General features: G+C 72.7%; 2 protein-coding genes across 2 annotated transcripts; both read right to left on the bottom strand.

The window, feature by feature from the left end:
• Positions 1 to 1553: 1553 nt before the first annotated feature.
• Positions 1554 to 4401, bottom strand: LOC142403415 (uncharacterized). The gene is made up of 3 exons (XM_075489654.1): positions 4216 to 4401; positions 3773 to 3944; positions 1554 to 1953 (listed from the first exon to the last, which is right to left on the bottom strand). The coding sequence occupies exons 1-3, from the start codon at positions 4399 to 4401 to the stop codon at positions 1601 to 1603; spliced, it is 711 nt and encodes a 236-aa protein (XP_075345769.1). The 3' UTR covers positions 1554 to 1600.
• A 1794-nt stretch (positions 4402 to 6195) lies between these two features.
• Positions 6196 to 14940, bottom strand: LOC142403414 (cell adhesion molecule 4-like). Its single transcript, XM_075489652.1, is given in 12 exon segments — positions 6196 to 6226; positions 6228 to 6253; positions 6255 to 6301; positions 6954 to 7032; positions 7034 to 7083; positions 8884 to 8997; positions 9000 to 9055; positions 9192 to 9282; positions 11557 to 11721; positions 12790 to 12924; positions 14562 to 14730; positions 14782 to 14940. Coding segments are annotated over 12 exon segments (1122 nt in total).
• Positions 14941 to 15494: the final 554 nt, after the last annotated feature.

Genomic DNA, 15494 nt, shown 5'->3' with positions numbered 1-15494 from the left:
CTCCCCCCCCGCCCCTCCCCCCCCCCGCCCCGCAGCGCCGGCCCCCGCCCCCTCCCCCGCCCCCCTACCGCTGCACCGAGTGCGCCGGAGCCTTCGGCCTCGTGGCCGACCTGCACGAGCACTACATGCTGCACGCCCGCGGGGAGCTGTGAGGCGGGCGGGGGAGGGGCCGCGCACCCCTCCCCCCCCTTCCCCTCCCCCACCGCGGGGGGGAGGGGCCCCGGCCCGGGCGCGGCGGAGGGGAATAAACCCGAGTTGGGCGGCGCCGGGGTCGGCTCTGCTTGGGGCGGGGGAGGGGCGGCGGGGGGGGGGGGGAGGTCACGGAGGGGGGGTGGCGTCACGGCCGGGGCGATGACATCGAGCGGGGGGGGGGGGTGGGGGTGGATGTCATTGACGGGGGTGATGTCACCGACAGGGGCGCTGACATCAGTCGGGGTCACGTCATTGCTGGGGGTGATGTCATCGACGGGAGTGATGTCACAGCCGGGGCGATGACATCGAGCGGGGGTGATGTCATTGATGGCGGTGATGTCACCGACAGGGGCGATGACATCAGTCGGGGTCACATCATTGCTGGGGGTGATGTCATCGACGGGAGTGATGTCACAGCTGGAGCGATGACACCGAGCGGGGGGGGGTGTGATGTCATCGACAGGGTGATGTCACAGCCGGGGTGGTGTCATTGATGGCGGTGATGTCACCGACAGGGGCGATGACATCAATGGGGGTCACGTCATTACTGGGGGTGATGTCATCGACAGGGATGATGTCACGACTGGGGTGACTGGCATCGATGGCAGTGATGTCATCAATGGGGGTGATGTCATCGAGGGGGCGGGCTGTGACGTCAGCAGGCAGGGTGACATCACGGCCGCAAAGCGGCGCCAGGGCTGTGAACTCGGGGGTGGGGGAGGGGGGCAAGGCCCCATGGGCTGGGGGTGATGTCATCGACGGGGGTGATGTCACAGGTAGGGAGCGACATCATCGATTGGGTTGTCGTCCCGGTTGGGGGGGGGGGGGGGGGGGGCGGGGTGATGACATCCTGGGGAGTGACGTCACCGGTTGGGGCTGCTCTGATTGGCTGGGTCGTTTCATAGGGTGGGCGGCTGACGTCACAGTGGGGGGGGAGGTGATGTCACAGCAGGGCCGGCGTGGTGGGGGCGGGGACGCGAGGTCACGTGACAGAAGGGGCGATGTCACGGGGTGGGGGGGAAGGAACCCGTGGGGGTGTGATGTCACCGTGACATCACCCCACCCCGCCGCCGCGTCGCGCACGCCCCCCCCCCCCCGTGATGACGCCCCGCCCCACCCTCCTGCAAAGAACCAATCGGCTGCCGCCCCGCTTTTTATTGGCCGCCTCGGCGCCGAGCCGCCGCCAGGCCCCGCCCCCTCCCTTCCGAAGCCCCGCCCCTCCACCAAGCCACACCCCCTCCCCCTCCGAGCCCCGCCCCCTCCCCCCCCCCCCATCCCCTTAACTCTGCCCTTTCCCTCGGTGGCGGGGGGGGGGGGCGGGGGGGCGCACCCCACCCCTCCCCCCCCGGGCCACACCCCCCTCGGCCCCGCCCCCCCCCGGCCCGGCCCCGCCCCCCGGCCCCGCCCCTCAGAGCTCCCCGCGGGCGTGGCGGATGTAGTGGCGGTGCAGGGCTCCCTCGCGGGCGAAGGCGCGGCCGCACTCGGTGCAGGCGTAGGCGGGCGCGGCGGCGGCGGCGGCGGCGGGCGCGGGCGGGGGCGGGCGGGCGTCGGGCGGGGCGGCGGGGGCGTGGGCGCGCTGGTGGCGGAGGAGGGCGGGGGAGGAGGCGAAGGGGCGGGCGCAGACGAAGCAGACGAAGAGGGCCCCGCGCAGGGCGGCGGCGGCGAAGTCGCGGGGGTGCTGGCGCTTGGCGTGGCGGGCGGCGAAGGCGGCGTCGGGGAAGGTGATGAGGCAGCGGCGGCACTGGGTGGAGCCCAGGCGGTCTGCGCCGCCCCCTCAGCCCCGCGGCCCCCGCCCGCACCCACGGCCGCCCCACGGGGACCCACGGGGACCCAGGGACACCCACAGAGCCCCATGGCCACCCCACAGGGACCCACAGACACCCCACGGGGACCCACAGGGACCCCACGGACACCCACAGAGCCCCACGGCCGCCCCACGGGGACCCCACGGACACCCACAGAGCCCCACGGACACCCCACGGGGACCCACGGACACCCCACGGACACCCCACGGACACCCCACGGGGACCCATTGACACCACACAGGGACCCACAGCACCCCACGGGGACCCACGGACACCCCACAGGGACCCACTGACACCCCACGGGGACCCACAGCACCCCATGGACACCCCACGGACACCCCACAGGGACACACAGTGCCCCATGGACACCCCACGGGGACCCACAGCACCCCACGGACACCCCACGGGGACCCACAGGGACCCATTGACCCCCCACGGGGACACACAGCACCCCACGGACACCCCACGGACACCCACAGAGCCCCACAGACACCCCACAGGGACCCATTGACACCACACAGGGACCCACAGCACCCCACGGCGACCCACAGACACCCCATGGACACCCCACAGGGACCCATTGACACCCCACAGGGACCCACAGCACCCCATGGACACCCCACAGACACCCACAGTGCCCCATTGACACCCCACAGGGACCCACAGCACCCCATGGACACCCCACAGACACCCACAGTGCCCCATTGACACCCCACAGGGACCCACAGCACCCCACGGACACCCACAGAGCCCCACAGACACCCCACAGGGACCCACAAGGACCCACAGTGTCCCACGGGGACCCCACAGCGCCCCACGGACACCCCACAGGGATCCCCAGGTGCCCCACTGACACCCCACAAGGACCCACAGGGACCCACCAGACACCCACAGTGCCCCACAGCACCCCATGGACACCCCACGGACACCCACAGCGCCCCACGGGCACCCCACGGGGACCCATTGACACCCCACAGGGAACCACAGCACCCCACGGACACCCCACGGACACCCCACGGACACCCCACAGGGACCCACAGGGACCCATTGACACCCCACGGACACCCACAGTGCCCCACTGACACCCCACAAGGACCCACAGTGTCCCATGGGGACCCCACAGACACCCACAGCGCCCCACAGACACCCCACAGAGACCCAGACACCCACAGTGCCCCACTGACACCGCACGGACACCCCACAGCCACCCCCAGTGCCCCACAGGGACCCCCCGCACACCCAGTGCCCCACTGCCAGCCCACGGGGACCCCCAGCCATCCCCCAGTGCCCCACAGCCACCCCACGGACACCCACAGTGCCCCATGGGGACCACACAGGGACCCCCAGCCGCCCCACAGGGACCCACAGCCGCCCCACAGGGACCCCATAGGGACCCCCAGTGCCCCACGGGGACCCCCAGTGCCCCACAGACACCCCATAGGGACCCACAGGGACCACACAGGGACCCCCAGCTGCCCCACAGGGACCCACAGCGCCCCACGGGGACCCCCAGCCGCCCCATAGCCGCCCCCAGTGCCCCACAGACACCCACAGTGCCCCATAGGGACCCCCAGTGCCCCACGGGGACCCCACCGAGCCCCCCCAGCCGCCCCACGGGGCCCCCCAGACACTCGGGGGGTCCCAGGGCACCTCCCAAGGACCCACAGCCGCCCCTCCCCCCCCCAACCCCTCCCCCACAGGGGGACCCCCCCCCCCCGCCCCTCCCCCCAGGCTCCCCCGAGCCGCCCCTCCCCCCGCTCCCCGCCCCCACTCACACACGGCGCCCTTGGGGCGGGGCTCGGGGGGGGCCCCTCCCCCCCCCGGTCCTTCCTCCTCCTCCTCCTCCTCCTCCTCCTCCCCCCCCCGCCGGGGGGGGGCCGGGGCGGGGGGCGGCGCCGGGGGGGGCGGGGGCGGCTCCGGGGGCGGCGGCTGCGACATCCCGGGGGGCTGGGGGGGAGGGGGTGACCCACGGACACGGGGGACCCCGGGACCCCCCCATAACCCCCCCGACCCCCCCCAAGCCCCACAGCGACCCCGCCCCTCCCCCATAAGCCCCCCCCAAACCCTCCCCGCCCCCCCCACCCCCTCCCGTGCCCCCTAAGCCCCCCCCCAGGCCCCCGCCCCCCCCCCGCAGCCATCGCCCCGCCCCCTCCGCCCTCGGCCCCGCCCCCTCCGCCCTAGGCCCCGCCCCCGCCGCCGCCGCCGCCGCCGCCCTCACTCGCTCTCGCGGCCGCTCTCCGCGCCTCCCCCCCCGGCGTCTACTTCCGGCTTCCGGCAGGACCCCGAGAGCTTCCGGTTCCGGTCGGGGCTGACCCGCGCGCGCCGGCACCGCCCCCTGTTCCGCACAGGCGCGCGAAAGGGCAGACCCGGGGGGGGGGGGGGGGGGGGCTTTTGGGCCGCGCATGCGCGCGGTAGAGCGGGGCGCATGCGCACTCGGCACCCCGGCAAGCGTGGGGGGGGGACGCGCATGCGCAGCGCTGTGTCCCCGCAAGGGGCGGGGCCGCGCGGGGTGACGTTGCCTCCCGGCCAATGGCGGGAGGGGAGCGGCGGGCGGGGGCGGGGCCGCGGGGGCCGCAGAGAGGGCGGGGCCTGGCGGCGCGGCGGCGCCCCCTGGCGGCGCTGGGTGGGGACGGAGGCAGCGGCGGGGCCGCGGGGCCCCGGTGACCCCAGAGACCCCCAGTACAGACCAGTGACCCCCAGTACAGCCCAGTGACCCCCAGTACAGACAAGTAACCCCCCAGTACAGCCCAGTGACCCCCCCCAGTACAGCCCAGTGACCCCCAGTGACCCCCAGTACAGCCCAGTAACCCCCCAGTACAGCCCAGTAACCCCCAGTACAGCCCAGTGACCCCCCCAGTACAGCTCAGTGACCCCTCAGTGACCCCCAGTACAGCCCAGTAACCACCCCAGTACATCCCAGTGACCCCCAGTACAGCCCAGTGACCCCTCAGTGACCCCCAGTACAGCCCATTAACCCCCAGTAACCCCCAGTACAGCCCAGTGACCCCCCCAGTACAGCTCAGTGACCCCCAGTGATCTCCCAGTACATCCCAGTAACACCCAGTACATCCCAGTAACCCCCCCAGTACAGCCCAGTAACCCCACAGTACATCTCAGTCATCTCCCCAGTAGATCCCAGTCCATCCAGTTCCCTCCAGTCCTGCCCTTTATATCCCAGTCCCCTCCCAGTACATCCCAGCCCCTCCCAGTTTATCCCAGCCCCTCCCAGTGTATCCCAGTCCCCTCCCAGTTTATCCCAGCCCCTCCTAGTGTGTCCCAGTCCCCTCCCAGTTTATCCAGCCTCTCCCAGTTTATCCCAGTCCCCTCCCAGTGTATCCCAGTCCCCTCCCAGTACATCCCAGTCCCCTCCCAGTGTGTCCCAGTCCCCTCCCAGTCCATCCAGTCCCTCCCAGTCCCCCCAGTCCCCAGCGCCCCAGTCGCGGGTACGAATCGGGGCTTTATTGCGTATCAAAGGTGTTTAAAAGGCGACGTATTTACAGACACACCCGCGGGGGGGGCGGGGCGGGGCCGCCCCGGGCCACGCCCCCCTCATACATTATTCATGCCCTTCCCCTCCCCCCCCCCCCTTGTGCGTGGGGACGGACACGAGGACACGGACAGACGGACACGCCCCTCCCCCTCCCCTCCCCTCCCCTCCCCCCCCCCATGGCTTTCAGCTGTCGGGGGCGTGCGGGCCCCCCCTCCCCCACCCCAGCCCCTCCCCCACTCTGGGGGAGCCCCGGAAGCCAGGGCTGCCCCTCCCCCTCCCCCTCCCCCCTCCAAGCCTTCGAGGGGAGGGGCTTGTGGCGAGGGGGAGGGGCTTATCACCCGCCCCCCCATCCCCACTGCTCCCCGTCTGTCTCCCCCTCCCCCCATTCCTGCCCCCTCCCCTCCTGTCCCCTCCCCCCCCCCCAGTGCCACCCTGCCCCCACCCTCCCCATCCCCCCTCTGTCCCCGCTCCTGTGACGGCCCCGTGTCCCCCCCCGCGTCCCCCACGCCCCCGTGTCCCCATCCCCCCCGTCCCCCACCCCCCTGTGTCCCCCCATGTCCCCCTGTGTCCCCCATCCCCCCCGTGTCCCCCATCCCCCCCATTTCCCCCCCCCTCCCCATTTCCCCACTCCCCCCCGTGTCCCCCGTCCCCCCGTGTCCCCCCGTGTCCCCCCCGTGTCCCCCGTGTCCCCCCGTGTCCCCCGCCCCCTCAGATGAAGAACTCCTCCTTCCTCTTCCCGGCCTCCCCCCAGGAAGGCCTCCCGCGCCTTCCCCGTGCTCCTCCAGCCCGCTGGCCTCGTGCGTCAGGTACGACCCTGCGCCTGTCCGTCAGACACGGCCACGCCCCCTCGGCCACGCCCCGCCAGGCCACGCCCCCCTCGGCCACGCCCCGCCAGGCCACGCCCCTCCCAGCCCCCCCCCCCCATCTGCTGCCCCAGCCCGGCGCTGCTGGAGGCTCCCGGCCACGCCCCCTGTCCCTGGCCACGCCCACAGCCCCGCCCACCGCGCACACCCCCCCTCCCATCCTGGCCACGCCACGCCCCTACAGCGCGGCTGGCTCCTCCCCTCAGCCAAGCCCCGCCTCCATAACAAGCCCCACCCCCTCTTAAGCGCCACACTCCGCCCCTTCCACCCAGCCCCGCCCCTTGTAACAAGCCCCGCCTCCGCCCCTTCCAGCAAGCGCCACCCCTCTTGAGCTCCACCAGCCCGCCCTCATAACAAGCCCCACCCCCGCCCCTCCCACCTAGCCCCACCCCTCCCAACAAGCCCACCCCCCGCAGCCCCGCCCCGCGGCTTACAAGCCCCGCCTCCCGCGAAGCCCCGCCCCAACCCCCACCCCCTCGCAGCCTTCCCTCCCTCCCCCGTGCGCTCCCCCCCCCCCCCCCCCGGTCAAGGCCACACCCCTGCGCGACCACGCCCTCCCCAGGCCCCGCCCCCCTCGGCCCCGCCCCCGCAGGCCCCGCCCACCTTTCTGGCGGATGGAGCACCAGACCATGGTGGCCAGGAGGCAGATGAGGAGGAAGACGAGCAGGGCCAGGATCCCCCCCCACGATGGCGTAGGGCACCGCCCGCTGCGCCGCCACCACCGCCCCCGGGTCTGCGGAGCCGGCGCCGTCAGGCGGCGTGGGGCGGGCCGTGGGGCAGCCGTGGGGCGGGGGGAGCCGGGGGGCACGGGGAGCCCGTGGGGCGGGGGAGCCCGGGGGACGGCGCCCCGAGTGTTGGTGGTGGCGGTGGTGGGAGGGAGGGGTGTGGGGCTGGAGGGGATGTGGGGGGGATGGGGGGCAGCCGTGGGGCAGCCGTGGGGCAGGGGGAGCCCATGGGGCGGGGGGAGCCAGGGGGCACGGGGAGCCCGTGGGGCGGGGGGAGCCGGGGGACGGCGCCCCGAGTGTTGGTGGTGGCGGTGGTGGGAGGGAGGGGTGTGGGGCTGGAGGGGGATGTGGGGCAGCCGTGGGGCAGGGGAGCTGGGGGGCACGGGGAGCCATGGGGCGGGGGGAGCCCGTGGGGCAGCGCCCCGAGTGTTGGTGGTGGCGGTGGTGGGAGGGAGGGGTGTGGGGCTGGAGGGGGATGTGGGGGGGATTGGGGGCAGCCGTGGGGCAGCCGTGGGGCAGGGGGAGCCCATGGGGCGGGGGGAGCCAGGGGGCACGGGGAGCCCGTGGGGCGGGGGGAGCCCGGGGGACGGCGCCCCGAGTGTTGGTGGTGGCGGTGGTGGGAGGGAGGGGTGTGGGGCTGGAGAGGATGTGGAGGGATGTGGGGCAGCCGTGGGGCAGCTGTGGGGCAGGGGGAGCCGGGGGCACGGGGAGCCATGGGCGGCACCCCAAGTGTTGGTGGTGATGGTGGTGGGAGGGAGGGGTGTGGGGCTGGAGGGGGACGTGGGGCAGCTGTGGGTCGCTATGGGGCACTGTAGGTCACCATGGGGCAGCCGTGGGGCAGAGGGGCAGCCGGGAGACCGGGCAGAGCCCGCCCTTTGCCACAGGGGACAGAGGGGCAGAGGTGGGTGGCGGCAACGTGGGGCCAGGGGATGCTGTGGGGCAGCCGTGGGGCAGGTGCGGGTCGCCCGTGGGGCAGCCGTGGGGCAGAGGGGCAGCCACAAGACTGGGCAGAGCCCGCCCTTTGCTGCAGAGCATGGAAAAGCAGAGGGGGGTGGCGGCGACGCGGGGCTTGGGGGCAGCCGTGGGGCAGGTGTAGGTCGCCGTGGGGCAGGTGTGGGTCGCCATGAGGCAGGTGCGGGTCGCCGTGGGGCAGCCGTGGGGCAGAGGGGCAGCCGGGAGACCGGGCAGAGCCCACTCTTTGCCACAGAGCATGAAGAAGCAGAGGGGGGTGGCGGCGACGTGGGGCTGGGGGCAGCCGTGGGGCAGGTGTGGGTCGCCGTGGGTCACTGTGGGGCAGGTGTGGGTCGCCGTGGGGCAGGTGCAGGTTGCCGTGGGGCAGCCGTGGGGCAGAGGGGCAGCCGGGAGACCGGGCAGAGCCCACTCTTTGCCACAGAGCATGAAGAAGCAGAGGGGGGTGGCGGCGACGTGGGGGCTGGGGGCAGCCGTGGGGCAGGTGTGGGTCGCCGTGGGGCAGGTGCAGGTCGCCGTGGGGCAGCCGTGGGGCAGAGGGGCAGCCGGAGACCGGGCAGAGCCCACTCTTTGCCACAGAGCATGAAGAAGCAGAGGGGGGTGGCGGCGACGCGGGGCTGGGGGCAGCCGTGGGGCAGGTGTGGGTCGCCGTGGGTCACTGTGGGGCAGGTGTGGGTCGCCGTGGGGCAGGTGCGGGTCGCCGTGGGGCAGCCGTGGGCAGAGGGGCAGCCGGGAGACGGGGCAGAGCCCGCCCTTTGCCGCAGAGGACGGAGGAGCAGAGGCGGGGGGCGCCGTGGGGCGGCCGTGGGGCGGCCGTGGGGCGGCCGCGGGGCGCTCACCGTAGACGACGAGGACGTAGTGGTCGGCGGCGCGGCCGTGGGGGTTGCCGGCCTGGCAGCTGTAGGTGCCGTTGTCCTGGGGGCCCAGCGCCGGCAGCGTCAGCACCTCGCCCTCGCCCGCGCCCGCGCCGGCAGCGACTCGTTCCCCCGGCTCCAGGCGATCTCCGTGGGGCTGGGGGGACACGGGGGGGACACGGGGGGGACACGGGGACACACGCACACGACGGGGGGGGACACGGGGACACACGCACACGATGATGGCACCGGCGTCGCCCCCGCCGCCCCCCGCGGCCCCGGGCGCGGCTCACCGGGGGTTGCCGCTGACGGCGCAGGTCAGCACCAGGGTGTCCCCCTCCCGCAGGACGCTCTGCGAGGGGTGGATTCGCGCCGTGGGGGCGTCTGGGGGGGGGACACGGGGACACGCGCGTCACCCGGGGGGTGACGCGCGTGTCACGCCACCACCCCACCCCCCCCGAGCGATGCGGCAGCCGTCCCGGGGGGTCCCCTCCCCCCTCCTGGTGGGTCCCCACATGAGCCTGTGTCCCCCCCCATGTCCCCTGTGTCCCCCCCCCACTCCTGTCATCCCCCGTGTCCCCCCATGTCCCCTGTGTCCCCCCCCCCCCCGTCATCCCCCGTGTGTCCCCGTGTCCCCCCCCACGTCCCCCGTGTCCCCCAATGTCCCATGTCCCCCCACCTCCTGTCATGCCATGTCCCCCCATGTCCCCGTGTCCCCCATGTCCCCCTGTCCCCCCATGTCCCCCTGTCCCCTCAATGTCCCCCTGTCCCCCCATGTCCCTGTCCCCCCCATGTCCCCGTGTCCCCCCCCACGTCCCCGTGTCCCCCCGATGTCCCGTGTCCCCCGTGTCCCCTGTGTCCCCCCAATGTCCCCCCATGTTCCCCTCCCCATGTCCCTGTGTCCCCTCCCCATGTCCCCCCATGTCCCCTGTGTCCCCCCAATGTCCCCCCCCATGTCCCCTCCATGTCCCGGTGTCCCCACCGCATCCTGTCACCTCCCCCCCCGCCCCAGTGCGCTCCCCAATGTCCCTGCCCCATCCCCTGTCCCTCCATGTCCCCCCCCCCCCCCATCCCGGTGTCCCCCCCAATGTCCCCTGTCCCCCCCAATGTCCCCTGTCCCCCCCTCCATGTCCCCTGTCCCCCCCAATGTCCCCTGTCCCCTCCATGTCCCCTGTCCCCCAGCATGTCCTGTGTCTCCCCTGTCCCAGCACGTCCCTCCCCTGTCCCCTGCCACCTCCCGGTGTCCCCCCCAATTCCCCCAGTGCTCCCAGTCCCCACTCACACTGGGCGTCCAGCACATACTGGGTCTGGTGGCACTGTCCCCTCATGTCCCCCTGTCCCCTCATGTCCCCGTGTCCCCCCATGTCCCTCCCATTCCCCCCAGTGCCCCAGTGCCCGCTCACACTTGGACATCCAGCATGTACTGGGTCTGCTGGCACTGTCCCCTCATGTCCCCTCATGTCCCCTTGTCCCCTCATGTCCCCCTGTCCCCTCACATCCTGTGTCCCCCTGTCCCCTCACATCCCCGTGTCCCCCTGTCCCCTCACGTCCCCGTGTCCCCCCAGGTGTCCCCGTGTCCCCCCCAGTGCCCCCAGTGCCCGCTCACACTGCACGTCCAGCAGGTACTGGGTCTGGTGGCACTGTCCCCTCATGTCCCCTTGTCCCCTCATGTCCCCCTGTCCCCCCAAGTGTCCCCATGTCCCCCCGTGTCCCCCCCAGTGCCCCCAGTGCCCCCAGTGCCCGCTCACACTGCACGTCCAGCACGTACTGGGTCTGGTGGCACTGTCCCCTCATGTCCCCTCATGTCCCCTTGTCCCCTCATGTCCCCCTGTCCCCTCACATCCCCGTGTCCCCCTGTCCCCTCACGTCCCCGTGTCCCCCCAGGTGTCCCTGTGTCCCCCCCAGTGCCCCCAGTGCCCGCTCACACTGCACGTCCAGCACGTACTGGGTCTGGTGGCACTGTCCCCTCATGTCCCCCTGTCCCCTCACGTCCCCGTGTCCCCCATGTCCCCAATGTCCCCGTGTCCCCCCCAGTGTCCCCCCCAGTGCCCCCAGTGCCCGCTCACACTGCACGTCCAGCAGGTACTGGGTCTGCTGGCACTGTCCCCTCATGTCCCCTCATGTCCCCTCATGTCCCCCTGTCCCCTCACGTCCCCGTGTCCCCCCTGTCCCCTCACGTCCCCGTGTCCCCCATGTCCCCAATGTCCCCGTGTCCCCCCCAGTGCCCCCAGTGCCCCCAGTGCCCGCTCACACTGCACGTCCAGCACGTACTGGGTCTGGTGGCACTGTCCCCTCATGTCCCCCTGTCCCCTTGTCCCCTCACGTCCCCGTGTCCCCCTGTCCCCTCACGTCCCCTCATGTCCCTGTGTCCCCCCAAGTGTCCCCATGTCCCCCCATGTCCCCCCCAGTGCCCCCAGTGCCCGCTCACACTGCACGTCCAGCATGTACTGGGTCTGGTGGCACTGTCCCCTCATGTCCCCCTGTCCCCCCAAGTGTCCCCATGTCCCCCCGTGTCCCCCCCAGTGCCCCCAGTGCCCGCTCACACTGCACGTCCAGCATGTACTGGGTCTGGTGGCACTGTCCCCTCATGTCCCCCTGTCCCCCCAAGTGTCCCCATGTCCCCCCGTGTCCCCCCCAGTGCCCCCAGTGCCCGCTCACACTGCACGTCCAGCATGTACTGGGTCTGCCGGCGCTGGCCCCGCTCCAGGGCGGGGTGGGTGGCCTCGCAGGTGACGATGGCCCCGTGGTCCCTGCGCTCCACCCGCAGGCGCAGGAGGCTGCGCTGCCGGAACACCTTCCCCCGCTGCTCCCGGCTGCTCGACCCTGCACGCCGGGGACGCCGGGGACGCCGGGGACGCCGGGCTGGCACCGCGGACGCGGGGGGGACGCGGGGAACCCCGCCGGGGTCCCCGCGTCGCCGTCCCAGGCCGCGTGTCCCCGAGCCCGCCGGGGTCCCCGCGTCGCCGCCGGGGTCCCCCCCTGTCCCCACCAGGGTCCCCCGTGTCCCCGTCCCTGTCCCTACCAGTGTCCCCAATGCCACCAGGGTCCCCACGTCCCCATCAGGGTCCCCATCCTTGTCCCCCCGTGTCCCCAACTCCACCAGGGTCCCCCTGTCCCCACCAGGGTCCCCATCCTTGTCCCCCCGTGTCCCCAACCCCACCGGGGTCCCCATCCTTGTCCCCCCGTGTCCCCAACTCCACCAGGGTCCCCCTGTCCCCACCAGGGTCCCCATCCTTGTCCCCCCATGTCCCCAACCCCACCGGGGTCCCCATCCTTGTCCCCCCGTGTCCCCAACCCCACCAGGGTCCCCATGTCCCCACCAGGGTCCCCATCCTTGTCCCCTCATGTCCCCAACCCCACCGGGGTCCCCCCATCCCCACCAGGGTCCCCATCCTTGTCCCCCCATGTCCCCAACCCCACCGGGGTACCCCCGTCCCCACCAGGGTCCCCATCCTTGTCCCCCCGTGTCCCCAACCCCATCAAGGTCCCCACCAGGGTCCCCCTGTCCCCATCCTTGTCCCCCTGTGTCCCCAACCCCATCAAGGTCCCCACCAGGGTCCCCATCCTTGTCCCCCCGTGTCCCCAACCCCACCGGGGTCCCCCTGTCCCCACCAGGGTCCCCATCCTTGTCCCCCCATGTCCCCAACCCCATCAAGGTCCCCACCAGGGTCCCCCTGTCCCCATCCTTGTCCCCCTGTGTCCCCAACCCCATCAAGGTCCCCACCAGGGTCCCCGCCGCGTCCCCAACCCCCCGGGGTCCCCCATCCCCGCGTCCCTGTCCCCAGCCCCGGCCTCCCGTCCCCAGCCCCACCGCGTCCCCAGCGCCCGCGGGGTCCCCCGTCCCCGGGTCTCCCCCCCCCCCCGGGGTCCCCGCCGCGTCCCCGGCGTCACCTTTGAGCTCGCGGCGGTCGCGGTACCAGCGCAGGGTGGCGGGGGGCCGGGCGCGGGGCACCAGGCAGCTCAGCTCCACCTCCCCCCCCTCCACCGCCGCCTCCACCGCCTCCACCACCGGGTTCTCGGGGGGCACTGCCGGGGGGCGGGGACGGGGACGGGGGACAGGGGACAGGGGACATGGACAGGGGGCAGGGGACATGGGACATGGGCAGGGGACAGCGGGGACAAGGGACAGGGGGGACAGGGGGACATGGACAGGGGGACAGGGACACAGGGGACATGGGGGATGGGGACAGGGGACATGGACAGGGGACAGGAGACATGGGGACAAGGGACATGGGGACAAGGGACAGGGACACAGGGGACATGGGGGATGGGGACAGGGGACAGGGGGACATGGACAAGGGACAGGGGACATGGGACGTGGACAGGGGACAGCGGGGACAAGGGACGGGGGGACAAGGGACAGGGGACAGGGGGACATGGACAGGGGACAGGGGGGACAGGGGACATGGGACATGGACAGGGGGACAGGGGGACAAGGGACAGGGGACATGGACAGGGGACAGCAAGGACAGGGGACAGGGGGACAAGGGACAGGGGACATGGACAGGGGGACAGGGGACATGGGGACAGGGGACATGGGGCCGGGGACATGGGACATGGGGACAAGGGACAGGGACACAGGGGACATGGGACATGGGGACATGGGGACAGAGGACATGGGGACAGGGGGGACAAGAGACAGGGGACATGGGACAAGGGGACAGGGATGGGGGACAAGGGACGTGGGGACGGGGGACAAGGGACAGGGGGACAGGAGAGAGGGGATGGGGGACAAGGGACAGGGGACATGGGGACGGAGGAAAGGAGACAGGGGATGGGGGACATGGGGACAGGGTGTGGGGACGGGGGGACAGGAGGCGCGATGGGGGGACAGGGACAGTGGGACAAGGGACATGGGGACAGGGGGACGGGGGACAGGAGGACAGGGGACGGGGGGACAAGGGACATGGGGACAGGGGGACACGGCGGAAGAAGGGACAGAGGGGACGAGGACATGGGGAGGGACACGGGATGAGGGGACACGGGGACAAGGATGGGGACAAGGGATGGGGGACAAGGGACAGGGGTGAAGGACGGGGGGACGAGGACACGGGGAGGGACAGGGGGACGAGGGACGTGGGGTGAGGGGCGCGAGGGGACGAGGGGGACACGTCTCCATGTCCCCAACGCGTCCCCTCACGTCCCCACGTGTCCCCAAGGAGGACAGAGACCCCGTTTCGGGCGTCCTGGGGACAGGAACCGCTGCCCTGTCCCCCACAACCCTGTGTCCCCCCGCGTCCCCAAGTGTCCCCTCCCATCCCTAACGTGTCCCCACGTGTCCCCAGATGTCCCCACGTGTCCCCAGATGTCCCCACGTGTCCCCAAGGAGGACAGAGACCCCGTTTCGGGCGTCCTGGGGGCAGGAACCGCTGCCCTGTCCCCCACAACCCCGTGTCCCTCCGCGTCCCCAAGTGTCCCCTCCCATCCCTAACGTGTCCCCACGTGTCCCCAGATGTCCCCACGTGTCCCCACATGTCCCCACGTGTCCCCACGTGTCCCCCGCGAACGACGACGATCCCGTTCGGGGCGTCTCGAGGGCGGTAGAGGCAAGGAACCGCCACCGCGTCCCCCGCCACGTCCCCGTCTCTCTCCGCGGCCCCGCGTGTCCCCGCCCGTCCCCACGTCCCCGGGGGTGTCCCCAGATGTCCCCGGGCTGTCCCTACCGAGGACGGTGAGGGTGGCGATCTGGTGGTGGGTGTCATCGGCGTAGAGCTGGCAGAAGTAGCCGCCCTCGTCCTCCAGCCGGGCGCGGGCCAGGCGCAGGCGCAGGCGTCGCCGGCTGAACTCCGCCAGCTGGAACCGCTCGTCCTTCAGCGCTGGCGTGGGGACACGGGGACGCCGGTGTCACCCGCGGGGGCCCGCGGCCACCCCACGGGCGCCTACTGTGACCCACGGGGAGCCACAGCCGCCGTGGGGTCCCACGGCCGACACGAGGCCGCCCTGTGGCCACCGCGGGACCCCTGTGGCCACCTTACAGCCACCCTGCAGCCCCACGGCCACCCCGAGGTCCTTATGGCCACCACGGGACCCCATGGCCACCATGCGGCCCCCACGGCCACCCAGAGGCCACCCCACGGCCACCATAGGACCCCATGGCTACCCTGAGGCCCCCATGGCCACCACAGGGCCACCCTGGAGCCATCCCAAGACCCCCATGGCACCCCACGGCCACCCCAAGGTCCCCATGGCCACCCAGAGACCACCAAGAGGCCACCACAGGGCCACCCTGGAGCCCCATGGCTACCCTGAGGTCACCATGGCCACCCAGAGGCCACCCTGAGGCCACCACAGGGCCACCCTGCAGCTCCACAGCCACCCCAAGGTCCCCGTGGCCACCACAGGGCCACCCTAGAGACCCGCGGCCACCTCAAGGTCCCCATGGCCACCACAGGGCCACCCTAGAGCCCCATGGCCACCCCAAGGTCCCCATGGCCACCCAGAGGCCACCCTGAGGCCACCACAGGGCCACCCTGCAGCTCCACGGCCACCTCAAGGTCCCCATGGCCACCACAGGGCCACCCTAGAGCCCCATGGCCACCCTACAGCCACCCTGGAGCCCCACGGCCACCCCGAAGTCCCCATGGCCACCCTGAGGC

This window comes from Mycteria americana, unplaced genomic scaffold (genome assembly GCF_035582795.1).
Source record: "Mycteria americana isolate JAX WOST 10 ecotype Jacksonville Zoo and Gardens unplaced genomic scaffold, USCA_MyAme_1.0 Scaffold_253, whole genome shotgun sequence".
Taxonomy (NCBI): Eukaryota; Metazoa; Chordata; class Aves; order Ciconiiformes; family Ciconiidae; genus Mycteria; species Mycteria americana.
This window is presented reverse-complemented; position numbering and strand designations above follow the sequence as displayed.